The sequence below is a fragment of the Mobula hypostoma genome, chromosome 14, assembly GCF_963921235.1.
Source record: "Mobula hypostoma chromosome 14, sMobHyp1.1, whole genome shotgun sequence".
NCBI lineage: Eukaryota > Metazoa > Chordata > Chondrichthyes > Myliobatiformes > Myliobatidae > Mobula > Mobula hypostoma.
The window spans coordinates 28,313,090-28,327,167 of NC_086110.1; the positions used below are offsets into that span (position 1 = coordinate 28,313,090).

A 14,078-nucleotide genomic window follows, 5' to 3' on the forward strand; every position below is an offset into this window, starting at 1 on the left:
AGCGAAGGTGGGGATTGAGTGATCATGAACTGAATGTCAGACCTAGCATTATCTGGCCTGGTATAATATTAGTAGAAAAGTTGCACAAAATGCATAATGAACTTCAGCTGCTTTTTTACTTCAGATTCTTCTTCATTTCAGTGCCGTCTTTTCTTTAAATTATGTCTTCATTGCAATTCCTTAAGATCCCATAATTTAACTTGAAAGCTGGAAAAAGAAAGAATTTTTGTTATCTTTGTCACAGCTGGTTTTGTTAATTTGCAGCCAACAGCAAAAGGAATTGGATATGATGTTCAAGATTCTCCTTTCATAAGTAACACAAATAAGATGAAAATTGATGCATCAGAGCCTGAAGTTACTGGTCAGGTATGAGGGAAGAAGTATTATTATACTGAGCAGAGTTATGTAATATACAGTTTGTCAGCAGCAACTTAAAATTGTGAGTGTTTATTTCCCTTTTGTGCCATACCATAATCTGAACCCACATCATCCTCTTTTTATCTGAACTGGATTTTCCACTTAAATAGAGAAAGGTACATGCCAATATTCTAGATAAGTGATGAGCATGGAGTAATAAAAACTGTAACTTATCCTTTACTGAGCCTTGAGCTTCATTTTGTTGACCTTTGTTGCCAGACGGGTATCCTGAGGCAGCTCATCAACAGTGGATCATTTAGCTCCCAGTGTGTTTAGAAATCCTGTCCCGAGCAACTGCATGCAGGGAGATTGTGAGAAATGAGAAACAAACACAAAGTCAGCAGCAGTTGAAGAAGAGCAGGATGGTGAACTTCAGTCCATCCTTGGTGCATTTCATGTAGTCACAGGAACTGCTGCTACTGCTACTGTCATAAATGCTTCTTTATGATGCCTGTATATAGTATTTCTTTAAGGAACTTCAGCTTAATGAGAAAATCGGAGTAAAGCATGCTGCCTTACTGAATTTTTGAGAATGACCATTGATTGGTTATCATAATCTGTACCCACAAGAGATCCAGCACCAGTTTTGAGCATTTTCCATTAATATCTGAATATTATCCAAGCAATGATTGCAATGAGTATACCTCAGGTGCCTTTAGAAATCCAGAGATAACCACATCAAATTGAATCTTTTTAACACATTTTGCATCTGTAAACAAGAGCATCAAGGTCCATATTTGATTCCCCCCTACCCCCCCACAAAAGAGGTTTCCTCAATGCAACAGCTATTTCCATTCTGACTGATGTATGGAGGAAATTTTATTTGGTTTCCATAGACAACTGTATCTCACAACTTAGAGCACTAAATCATAGCAAATAGTTCAAACCTTTGAAATGGAGTGCAAGCCATGTTAATAATGCCAAATTCTTCCCATTCTTCCCTCAACGGTGTCTATTAGCACAATGGTTTTTCCAGATATAGGCATAAATTATGAATAGGGTCTTTCTAAAAAAATGTGGCATTAAACTTTTGAATCCTTCTTGATGCTTATATATACTTATTTGACAACAGAACCACAATATTCACTGATCACAGAGGAAAAAAACTGTCATTATTCTTAGAGCAGAGAAGATTGAGAGAACATGTTATCGAGATGTTCAAAATAACGAGGGACCTAAACAGAATGAATGGAAAGAAATGAGTTCCCTTTGGAGAAAATATAAAGAGCCACAGCAAAATATTTAAAATTGTCAAAATAATTGAAGGTAACATTTTTACACGATGTGTGATAGCATATGGAATGAATTGCATGATAAAATGATGCAGGCAAATTCAATTGTGGCTTTCAAAATGAAACTGGATCAGTCCTGGTCCATAAAGAAAAAAAATGAGGGACTTTAGGAAAAGAGCCATTTAATGCTGGATCTTGTCAAGTGCTGGTGTGTCCTTCCAGGCAGTTATAATTCCATTCAGTATATTTCTATGAGACCTAATACTTGTTTACCTGGATACTGAAGGACTTCTCCAGTGTAGGTCAAATTGCAGAAAATGGTGGGGTTACAGCAGGTATGTTATTGAGTATTATTTGTAACAGCACTATTCTGAATGTAGGCCTGTTGTGCAGGTACTTAATGGATTCTAGATTCAGGGTCATTGAACATGCCAGAGGAAATGTATCCGGTTTGCTTTGAGATGACCTGCTGCAAAAGCTCAAATATGGACAATGCAGTGGACTGCTGCAGAACAAGAAAATAATTACTACTGCCAGAATATAGGGCAGTCAGTTTTGGTCTCTAATCTAATAGTTTCTATTGACGCCTTACTACCTATTTGCTATTTGCTGTTCGTGACTAGAAATCTTTGGGCTCTTTTTTTATGTTTAACGCTAATTATGCACTCACCTTCTTATTTTTTCACCTCCCGTTGAGCTTTCTGTTATCACCGCAGTTCTCACATTTATCATCAACCTCACACTTGTTCTTCTTCTCGTTCATCAACAAGATTCTGGTTGTTCGTTTCATGCTGAGGTTGGAACTTGAATGTACCCTAATCATCTCTACATTAAAGGCTGCATACTAATCTACTGCATATGGTCTAGAGAGGTCCAGCTCAAGCCTTGTGATACATTAGGTTTTTTTAGCATTTGACCAGTGTTCACTTATTATTCTCCCAATGGCACTTGATTCACTTCATCAAGTGCATCTTCCTAAACCAGATCCACTAATGCTTCCTCACTTGTTGGGACAGGAAGATATAGATTAAGGTATGCCTCCTGTAGCACACAAGAAATTCTTGCCTTTTCCTGTTCTTTATTACTATGTAGTTAGGGGATGAAGGGCACCTGGTATCATTCCTTTATGGTTCTTCCTTAGTAAGTTCCCTGCAATTTTGGTCATCTGTGTTCATGTTGCCTTTACTAATTCCACATCCTGATTTTCATACTTTTGGCGAGTGGATTAAACTTGTTGGATCCTGATGCTTTTATGATCCAGAGGTTCTTTGAAAGTCCAATACAACCATTGTTGGTAAAATCTCAGGTGGTGACGAGAGGGAGTACAGGAGTGAGATATGCCAACTAGTGGAATGGTGCCACAGCAACAGCTTGGCACTCAATGTCAGTAAGACCAAAGAGCTGATTGTGGACTTCAGGAAGAGTAAGACGAAGGAACACATACCAATCCTCACTGAGGGATCAGAAGTGGAGAGAGTGGGCAGTTCCAATTTCATGGGTGTCAAGATCTTTGAGGATCTAACCTGGTCCCAACATATCAATGTATTTATAAAGAAGGCAAGACAGCTGCTACACTTTATAAGTAGTTTGAAGAGATTTGGTATGCTAACAAATACACTCAAAAACTTCTATAGTTGTACCATGGAGAGCATTCTAACAGGCAACATCATTGTCTGGTATGGAGGGGCTACTGCAGAGGACCGAAAGATGCTGCAGAAGGTTGCAAATCTAGTCAGCTCCATCTTGGACACTAGCCTACAAAGTACCCAGGACATCTTGAGGGAGCGGTAGCATCCATTATTAAGGACCTCCAGCACACAGTGCATGTCTTTTTCTCATTGTTACCATTAAGTAGGAGGTACAGAAGCCTGAAGGCACACACTCAGCGATTCAGGAACAGCTTCTTCCCCTCTGCCATCCAATTCCTAAATGTACATTGAATCTTTGGACACTACCTCACTTTTTGTTTAATATACAGTATTTCTGTTTTTGCACATTTTTAAAAAAATCTATTCAATACACCTATACTGTAATTGATTTACTTGTTTATTTATTATTTTTTTATTTTAGTTATTATTATTTTTTTCTCTGCTAGGTTATGTATTGCATTGAACTGCTGCTGCTAAGATAACAAATTTCACGCCACATGCCGGTGGTAATAAGTCTGATTCTGAAGTCAAAAATGAGGCATAAAAGTTATTACTAGCAATGTTATCAAGTTTACATGAACAAAGAAAGAAAGACAAAGGAAAAAGGAGTCATGGTCATCTCATACTCAGACTAAAGACAATAAAAAATTCCAATGATAGCAATTAACCTATAAAATAGCCAGATTCGTGTGACATCTGCTACAGAAAACTAAAAAGTTTCTAGAAACATACAGAAACAACTGTACTGTAATTGAAGCTACATGAGAAACATGCAGCAGTTCCTAAAAAGAGTGAGATTCAAGTACATTTATTATCAAAGAATGTATAACTTATACAACCTTCAGAATTACTTGCTCACAGGTAGCCACAAAGCAAGAAACCCAAAAGAACCCAATTAAAGAAAATAAGAATTAAAAGAATTTTAGAAAAAAAATTTTAAAAGGTGAAGCTCTTGATTGAAGTGTTGAGTACTGATTGGTAGAAGTTTTGATATGTGGGTAAAAGGCTTAACTTAGTTGAGCAGCCGTAAATCCAGATAAAATAAAAAGATTAGATTTATTTGTCATATGTACATCGAAACATTGAAAAATACAGTGAACTGCATCATTTGCATCAAAACAAATCATCAAAGATTATCCTGGGGGCAGCCTGCAAGTGTCACTATGCTTTGGGTGCTAACATAACATGCCCACAACTTACTGACCCTAATCCTAACCATACATCCTTTGGATGTAGGAGGAAATGGAAATACCCAGAAGAAACCCATGCAGTTATGGGAAGAAAATGCAAACTCCCTAAAGACAGTGGCGGGAATCGAACCCTGATTGGTGATCACTGGTGCTGCGAAGCGAGTGGGCTAACTATACCACCCAACTGCTATGCCACCATGCCGCCCTTAACCACTACACCACAGTGCTGTCCAGAGTGTATACGTACTATTTGGAGATTATTTCTGCACTACACCCACGTTCTTTGAGCAACATTTCTTTATCTTTGCATCTGCACAACCACTTCATCACACTGCCTCCTGACTCTGCATCCCTAATGCCTCTTGTCCACCCCTCTCCTTTTGCATAGGTTGATTCATAAGTCAAAGCATCAAAGCTAAGATATTCTTTTCTATGACACTGGTTATCTCATTATATCCAAAATAAACCTTCCTTTTATGAGGTGAAGGCAACCATTAGTTTATGCTGCACAGGATCAGCAAAAGCTGAAGAAGCTTGCAAACTCAGCCAGCTCCATCATAGGCACTACTTAGCCCAGCATTGTAATACCTCAAAAAGGTGATATCCATCATTAAGGATGCCATCACCCAGGACAAGCTCTCTACAATCCAATCACAGGGGAGGTACTAAAGCCTGAAGATACACACTCAACACTTTAGGAACAGCTTCTTCCCCTCTGCCATCAAATTTCTGAATAGATAATGAACCAAGCAATGAACACCTCCTCACTAATTTTGTTCTTATATTTTATTGTAAATTATAGTCTTTTTTAAATATTGCACTGTACTGCTGCCGCAAAACAACAAAATTCACAATGTACTGTCTATCAGTGAGAGTAAACCTAATACTAATTTTGATTCTACTAGTGACTTACAATATCAAGAAAGCTTCCCAATTGCATGTTCCACTGATTCAGAGTTATTTATCGCATGTACATCAAAACCTACAGTGAAATGTGTTCTTTGCGTTAACAACAACCACAGCCAAGGATGTACTGGGGAGCAGCCTGCAACTGTTGCCACACATTCCAGTGCCATAAAACAGTCTGCCACCAACATAATAACTGATGAACTGTATCTGCATTTTCTGTTATTCACAGGAAGTTCTACCCCCCCATCCCATGTGAATAATGTGGACCTATGTATTTGGATTTGTTATTTTACAAATTTTAGCATGTGACTAACATTGGCCTGTTGCTTTATTTACAAAGCTGGCTACAAACAAATATAGTGAAATCACGTCTTATTACCAACATTTTTTTAAATTTATAATAAAGAGTTATCAATGTTTGATCTTGAAAATATCACTTTCAAAATGTTATCACATATGATAGGATGCAAAGGGGTAAAGATCCACTACTGTGTTTAAAATACCTATGCTTTCACAGGAATCAGTTAATTTTGATATACTTAATTTATCAGAATTTCATTGAATTGTTAAGTTTTCAATCAGTAAATAACTTTGGAATTAAGTACAGGATCACAGCTTTTAATGTAATGTTACATTTATAGTAACTTCATTATAGAAAATAATACATATTGTATAAATACCTGTATAATAAAATAATCTAATTTTATTGCATTTCAACTAAGAGTCCATCTTTCCCTTTCAGTTTCTTAAATTGCTTATTGGTGTAATAAAATTGTATTGTTCTGAATACATATGTAATAAATAACACGTTTATAAACACAGAATGTCACAGGCACAGAAGTGGAAAGTGAAGAAAATGAAGAAGAAAGCTCAGAAGTTTCATCAGAAGTGAGTCTGGCAATTTCCGGAGCAACTAATACAAAAGATGCACCTGAACCTGGCCAAGGTAAGTATTAATATTAATTTTGTTTGCAGATTATTTACAGGATTCCACAAAATGGCCTTGTTTGTGCACTTTGAATGAAAGAATATAAAATAATTTATTTTCAATACATGTATGCTATTGTGATTTATGTTTGCAAAATTAGTATCTTGAGATACCCTACCAAATGAAGAATCAGTCACCTATCTGTTGCATTCATGAACAGCTGACTGGCAGATTTTCTCACCTCTCTAGCGGTGTTCCTGCATGGAGAAATATCAAATTAGCTTTCAAGCATAGGCTGATAATTGGCAAGTACTAATGCACCATACAACCATCTTGCAATTAGCATCTCTAAATCAAGAGAGTCTAACCACTACCTTCGACATCAATGAGAATTTCACCATCAACATACTTGGATCATCATTAATCAGAAACTTAACTGAATCAGCCTTATTAATACTGTGGCTGCAAGAGAAATTCAAAAGCCTGTCCCAGAAATATATCTGCATTCCTTCTTGGTTGTGGAGTCCAAATTCTGGAATTCCCCAATGAACAACACTAAATGATTACTATTACAAGAGGATTGCAGTAGTTCAAGGAGGTGAATCACCATCGTGCTTTCAGAGGCAATTTGCTGCAAAACGTACCATATTTGATACCCATATCCCAAAAAAATAATTAGGACTAAGTTTTGCAAAGTCGCTCAAGAAAGCCAATGTGTATGTGTGTACTATTTACTGGCAGACTTGCTTGTCAGTTCTTCTTCTATTGATTTCATCTTGGTTTCACTGACAAATTCCAGGAAGCTTAATTTTCAATGCTACCTGGGCATGTTGGCATTTACTGTGATTATTGTTTGAAAATCTAGGACTTCCACTAAAGTCTGCACAAATGTGGAAGACCCTAATTTCCTGGATGCTGTTTGCTGGTAATTTCCTGACTGATCTCTTGAGTTCAGCATTGATACCTCTGTTACATGGGAGAAAATCAAGAATTTGTTCACTAGTTCCTCAGCTTGAAAGAATTTTGAAGGGAGAAGGGTAAAATACATCATAATTTTATGTATGCAAGCAAAAATAAAGATCTTCTGTTCAAGGTAAATTTAGATATGATAATCTAATTCTACATGATTACATAGATTCAAAAATGTTTTCAATTACATAATTCACCAGGACATTGGAGCATCATTGAGTATTAGAATTACTACTCCCATGCAGTTTTTCAGTCTCTCTAATATTTAAATAAAGTGAAATCTGCTCCCTTTGCCATTTTGGCCAAAAGTGTAACTCCATTCCAATACCAATATATTTGTCTTATTTGACCACTCCTGGCCTGAACAAAACATTGACCAAGAGAAATTAGCAAGGGACAAAAGTTGACAAACTTTCCTACATATCCCATAAAATTCTAATCTGAAAATGGCATACGCTACATAAAGTTTTGGTATTTATTCTATAATGGCTTGCTTCATTGATTACTTTTTCAACAGGCGGCCTATACTGAAGGTGAGATTAGGGTGTTGTAAAGCATGTGTTTAAATTAAGTTCAAAGTAAATTTATTATTAAAGTACATGTATGTCACAGAATAACAACTAAAGTGCAGAAGACAATAAACTGTGCAAATAAAAAAGAAATCATAATCATCATCATAAATAAATAAATAATGAGTACAGAGAACATAAGATGAAGAGTTCTTGAAAGTGAGTCAATGGGCTATGGAAACAGTTCTTGATAGATGCTGCTTTCCTGTGACAGCGATCAGTGCAGATGTGCTCACTGATGGGCAGGCATTTACCTGTGATGGCCAGGACTGTCTCCACTATTTTTTGTAGGGTTTTCCATTCAAGGGCTTTGGTGCTTCCATACCAGTGATGTAACCAGTCGATATACTCTCCACCACACATCTATAGAAGTTTGTCAAAGTTTTAGATACATACTGAATCTTCGCAAATTTCTAAGAAAGTAGAGGTGCTGCTGTGCTTTCTTCGTAATGGTACTTACATGCTGGACCCATGACAAATGCTCTAAAATGGTAACACAGAGGAATTTAAAGTTACTGACCCTTTCCACGTCTGATTGCCTGATGAGGACTGGCTCATGGACCACTGGTTTTCTCGTCCTGAATTCAATAATCAGCTCCTTGGTGTTGCGTGTTGCTGATATTGAATGAGAGTTTGTTGTTGTAGCACCACTCAGCCAGGTTTTCGATTTCCCTCATATATGCTAATTCGACAACACTTTTGATTCATCCAACAACAGTGGTGTCATCAGCAAAAGTAAGCATGAAGTCATAAGTATAAAGTGAATAGAGCAGGGGACAAAGCACACAGCTCTGTGGTGCACTGGTGCTGATGGAGGTTTTGAAGGAGATGTTTAAAGGTTCAAAGTTCATTTATTGTCAAAGCATGTATTCATATACAACTCTGAAATTTGTATTCTCCAGATAGCCATGAAACAAAGAATAAATGTGGAAATCACTCAGAGAGAAACATCAACACCTCCCAACTCATACAAGAGGAACAGCATCCCGATCATCAACCCCCTCCCCAAAAACCCCCTCCTCCCACACAAAACGGAGCAGGAACATCAACCCTAAAAGGACAATCTCTCCCCATACAAAAAAACTAACATAACAGCACATCGACCTCCAAACACCCTCCTCTCGCACAACAAAATGGAAAAGGAATGGGCGATTTTTAAAAAAAAACACAGAATATAAAAACCATAAGCCTGAAAAAGCCCACGGTCCATAAACACACACTCATGTTGTTGCCAATCCTAACAGACTGGTGTCTACAAGTGGGAAAGTCGAGGATCCAGTTGCACAAGGAGGTATTGAGGCCAAGGTCTTGAAGCTTATTGAGTAGTTTTGTGAGGATGACAGTATTGAATGCTGAGCTACAGTCAATGGAAGCACTCCTGATGTACGCATCTTTGCTGTCCAGATGTTCCAGGGTTGAGTGAAGAGCCAATGAAATGGCATTTGCTGCTGACCTGTTGTGATGGTAGGCAAATTTGCAAGTTGTTTCTCATGCAGATATGTTTCATCACGAACCTCTCAAAGCACTTTATCACAGTGGATGTAAGTGCTACTGGACAATAGTTATTGAGGCAAGTTATTATGTTAGGCACCAGTATAACTGAAGCCTGCTTGAAGTAGGTGGGTACCTCAGACTGCAGAAGTGAGAGGCTAAAGATATCGGTGAACACTCCATCCGGTTGATTAGCACAGGTCTTCAGTACTTGGCCAGGTACCTCGTTTGGGCCGGATACTTTCTGTGGATTCACCCTCCTGAAGAATGTTCTGACGGCAGCCTCAGAGATTGAAATCTCAGGGTCTTTAGGGGCTATGTGAGTTTTTGAAGGTCCTTCCATGTTTTGATGGTCAAAGCAAGCATAAAAGACATTGAGCTCGTCTGGGAGTGAAGCCTTGCTGTCATCTATGTCGTTTGGTTTTACTTTGTAGGAGGTGATAGCATTCATGCCCTGCTACAGCTGTCAAGCATCCTTCAGTGATTCAATTTTTGTTTTACTTTGCATGTGAGATTGCTCTTAGGATGCTTGAGATTTTCTTTAGGTCCCTTGAATTGACAAACTATTACACTCCATAAATTGGAATTGATCTAATATTGCATAAACTGTGTTCTCTTAGTAAATAATATGTTAATTTAATTACTTCTTTACTTAATTTGAGTACTCTTGACAGTACTAGATGTTTTATAGATGTAACCTACGGATATTCTGCCAACCTGTAAGTTGATAGAAAAAAATGGTGTTTGATGAAACTATTAGATTTTAGAGACATTTTGCAGATGCAAATGTATATTTATAAATATTATATAAACCTAAGTATTATTTAAAGCTAAGAACAGCTTATAAAATTAATATGAATTACTGAGATAGACATCTATCATCCATATAACTGTTTTTTGTTTTTTAAATAATGTTTAAAACGACACCAGATATGTGAGAAATCACTTATTATGAAATTACTTGATTTTTTAATTACTATTAAACATGTGCCTTATCACTATTCTGTAAACTTCTGTTCATATTAAAAATTGTTGAATGACCATCAATGCAATAGTTTTTAGCAGAGGTTTTCTATCTCTCCTAGTTGTTTATGATGCCGAGGAATCTGTAACAGACAGCGATGATTGTATTGTCCCAGGTCGGCAGCCAAGTTGTATAAAGCAGGTTAGTCTTTTCATTTCATCCTGTGAACTGTAGAAAACAATTCTAATGCAAGGCAATATTATGTCTGAGTGAGGCATATTGAACAGATCAGTTAAACACTAAGGAGCGTTTCTTGAAATTTTTATTGCTGATCAAGGGAAACAGCGAGTAGAGAATGAATAAAGTGGAAGGATGCAAAATGACAAGAGGATGGAAAAAATGGCATCAAAATTCAATGCTAACAACATCACACACTTTTTTCAGTTGAAGATGCAAAGGAAGTAATTTTTTTGTCGACATGTTGATGGTATCCTCATTTGTCATAGCATTAGCATGTTTTCAAATTTAAAATAATTCCACCTCCTCCTACAGTTGCTGTGCAATCCTGTAGATTTGAGGTGACATTTTTTAGTTCAATAGATCTGAGTGCAACATTGAGAGTTTAGATTAATAGTCGCAGAATGATTGATAACTGCTGGCGTCCCACTTAGATGTAAGTAAAATTTGATCCATTTTAGTTCAAATTCCAGTATTGCTTGTGTAAACTAACTGTGCAGATTTATTTTGAAAGAAGAGCAACATTATTGTTTACATATTTCAAAGAAAGTGGGGTTAAATTTGCTGAAAAGATTTTTATTCGTGAAGTGAGTAACTTCCTACTTGTACTAAAATTGAGTTGATTATGGGTTCTACATTTGACAGTCAATAATGATCTGCACTAGCTGAAAGCTAAAAGGAACATTCTATTGCAAGACTTGCTGCATTTCGTAGCCAGCTCAAAATATCAATGAAAAGGTCTTGCTTAAATTGACCTCTAATACATTCTATATTCATTAATGGCTTATTGAGCTATCAGTTACAGAACATATCTCAGTAGTTTACACTGTCTTTATTGAAAACATCTGATTGATTCATTTATCAAGGCTAAGTGCAGAAGGTCATTTGAGCCATGTCTTTTCAATGATGTTCTATTCTCTTATATGCTCTTGCATTTCTAGCATTAAGTAGTATAACCAGCTACTTTAGTTAATAACCATTCCTGATTGACTTTCAATCCCTATCCAGTCCTTAAGTAAAGAAGGCCCAACATTTCATTGTGTCCAGCTACATTAAGCAATTGCTATGGGTAATTCACTGTCAATCTACTTTGTTATCTACAGAGTGTAAAAAATGCCACCACTAATAACAAAATATTGACAGATACTTTATTTAACTAGAAGAATCCATACAATATTTACTTTATAGTTCTGCATTAAGATATTTGCATTCTTGATATTCTGAAGTTAATAATTATTGATTTCATTGCAAACTAAAGTTTATGGAATGTCATTATACCTGCATTGCATTTTGACTTGGGGAAAAAAGCAAATGTCCCCAATTATTGACTCTCGATCTGCATGTAAAAATAGAAAATTACAATTTACATTTGGTATTTCTTAATAATATCGAGTTTGAAGTTCATTCAAGTATGCTTTTTAAAGTGGAAATGCATATAATTAAGGTGACTGTACCTTCAGTAGACTAGTTTGTAAACTTAGGAAGGCAAGAGACCACAAGGCAAAATCCTGGCAGATAGAAAGAGTAATTATAGGATTAAAGACTATATTCTCTCCTGTTGACTGCAAGATAATGAAAATATATACTTCCAGGAATGCTTAAGGTGTGGAACCCAGTAGATCTTCTAATTACATAGTAACTCCAACTGATCTTCAATTATATGGTAATTTGCAACGCATACTGATTGGATTTTAAATGCAACTATCTGTTCATGGTAAGCATTGTAATTAAAGTGGTGTACCAATTATAGTATTATACCACTGGAATATTATACCTCATGGAGTTATTTCTTAGATGTTTTGATCAAAAAGAAATCCAACAGGTTTTCTAGACCATGCTTCACTATAGATCCTGTCTAGTTTTACTGCCAGTGATGTATAATTAAACACAGATTACTTCATTTCATTTACAACATTTATGAGCTGCACTTTGTCAGAATGAAATGCTTGTCCCCTCCTTTCCTCACCAAAGTGGCGTAATTAGTGTTAGCATCTTCCTTAACAGTCTACATAAAGTTTAGTGCTTGTATTAAATCAAGTCATTAACATAATGTGCTGTACAATTTGCCCCTATCTCTTTTCGTTTCCACTACATCAAAGCTCTTTTGAGCAGTAGTGTAATTGGGTTGTGCCAGCTTGTCAAGTTCAGTCAAGCTGATGGCTGCTTTTCCTCTGAAAAGCTTCCAGGCATAATAATTAATGGAGAAGAAAGTCAAGAAAATGTAAAAATTTGGACTGTTATCTATGAATATTTAATGTATTTGAATAATCAGAAGTTAAGATTATGAATTTGATCTATAATACATTGATTAAAAGCTCCGTGCAGTGCCCAGAAATAGATATAAAACAGACGTATGAGTTCTGTTGGCAGTACTTAAAAGCTGTCTAACCTTTTGCCTGATCACCTCATTTTCAAATTGAAGTAACGAACAATATATTAACAATTTTGTAATATTTAGTAGGAAAAACGTTTATTGGAAACACAGATTCCACAATTCATGAAGTATGCATTTTTGAGAATACTACTGTGTGTTTATCCTCATTCACAATGTGTCAAACCATTTTCTGTTATAATAACTACAGTGATCATCTGACATCCTTTATCATTTTTGCCAGTTTTAAACACATTTATTATTCATGCCTAAGAAACATTGTTGGTTTTGGTCTGCGCTCAAAAGATAAAAGATATGCTTGTAAATCATTTTCTGTCTCTCTCACACACACACAAACACACACACACACACACACACACACACACACACACACACACGAAGGTAAATATTTTCAATAGTGTTATTACTTGCAAGCATATATCAATCTATTAATTTTCTTTTCACATTATAACTAAATATGTCAATTTGCAATATTTGATGCACAAATTTGTTAGTGAACATGGATTATCAAAATTTCTGCTATGAAATCATTTCTTTTCATGAAATAGGTTTCAAGCACTAACTTGCTAGTAATTGATGCAAGCAGTAGCCTTCAAATAGATCTTGAAGTCCAGTCTACACTAATGTGAACAGCCACCCAATCAATCCTAGCATTATGTTCAATTCATGTCTGATCCTACTCTGGTTTGTCCTCCCAAAGTGCAACACCTCACACTTATCTGCATTAAATTCCATCTGCCATTGTATAGTTCACTTTACCAGCTGGTTCAGTTCCTGCTTGATAGCCTTCCTTGCTGTCTACTACACCCCCAATCTTGATGTCATCTGCACTTTACTGATACAGTTTACCATAATATCGTCTAATTCATTAACATAGATGACAAAAAGCAAAAGACCCAGCACCAATCCCTTTGGCACACCACTAGTCACAAGCTTCCAGCCTGAGAGACAACTATCTACGACCGCTCTGGCTTCTCCCACTCAGCCAGTGTTGCAACCAATTTACAACTTCATCGTGAATGCTAAGTGATTGAACCTTCTGGACCAACCTCCCATATGGGACTTCGTCAAAGTCCTTGTTAAAGTCCATGAAGACAACATCCACTGCCCTTCTTCGTCAACTGGTAACCT

The 14,078-nt window shown here is 36.5% G+C and overlaps 1 protein-coding gene across 7 annotated transcripts in view; it reads left to right on the plus strand.

The window, feature by feature from the left end:
- rpgrip1l (RPGRIP1 like) overlaps nt 1-14,078 on the plus strand; it is a 194,637-nt gene that overhangs the window by 126,514 nt on the left and 54,045 nt on the right. For 6 of the 7 annotated variants that reach the window (XM_063066857.1, XM_063066856.1, XM_063066855.1 and 3 more), the window contains 3 exons: nt 265-366; nt 6,220-6,343; nt 10,440-10,519. In XM_063066857.1, coding sequence (XP_062922927.1) covers nt 265-366; nt 6,220-6,343; nt 10,440-10,519 — 306 coding nt within the window. The remainder of the gene's footprint in view (nt 1-264; nt 367-6,219; nt 6,344-10,439; nt 10,520-14,078) is intronic. The other variant, XM_063066860.1, reaches the window with a different exon arrangement.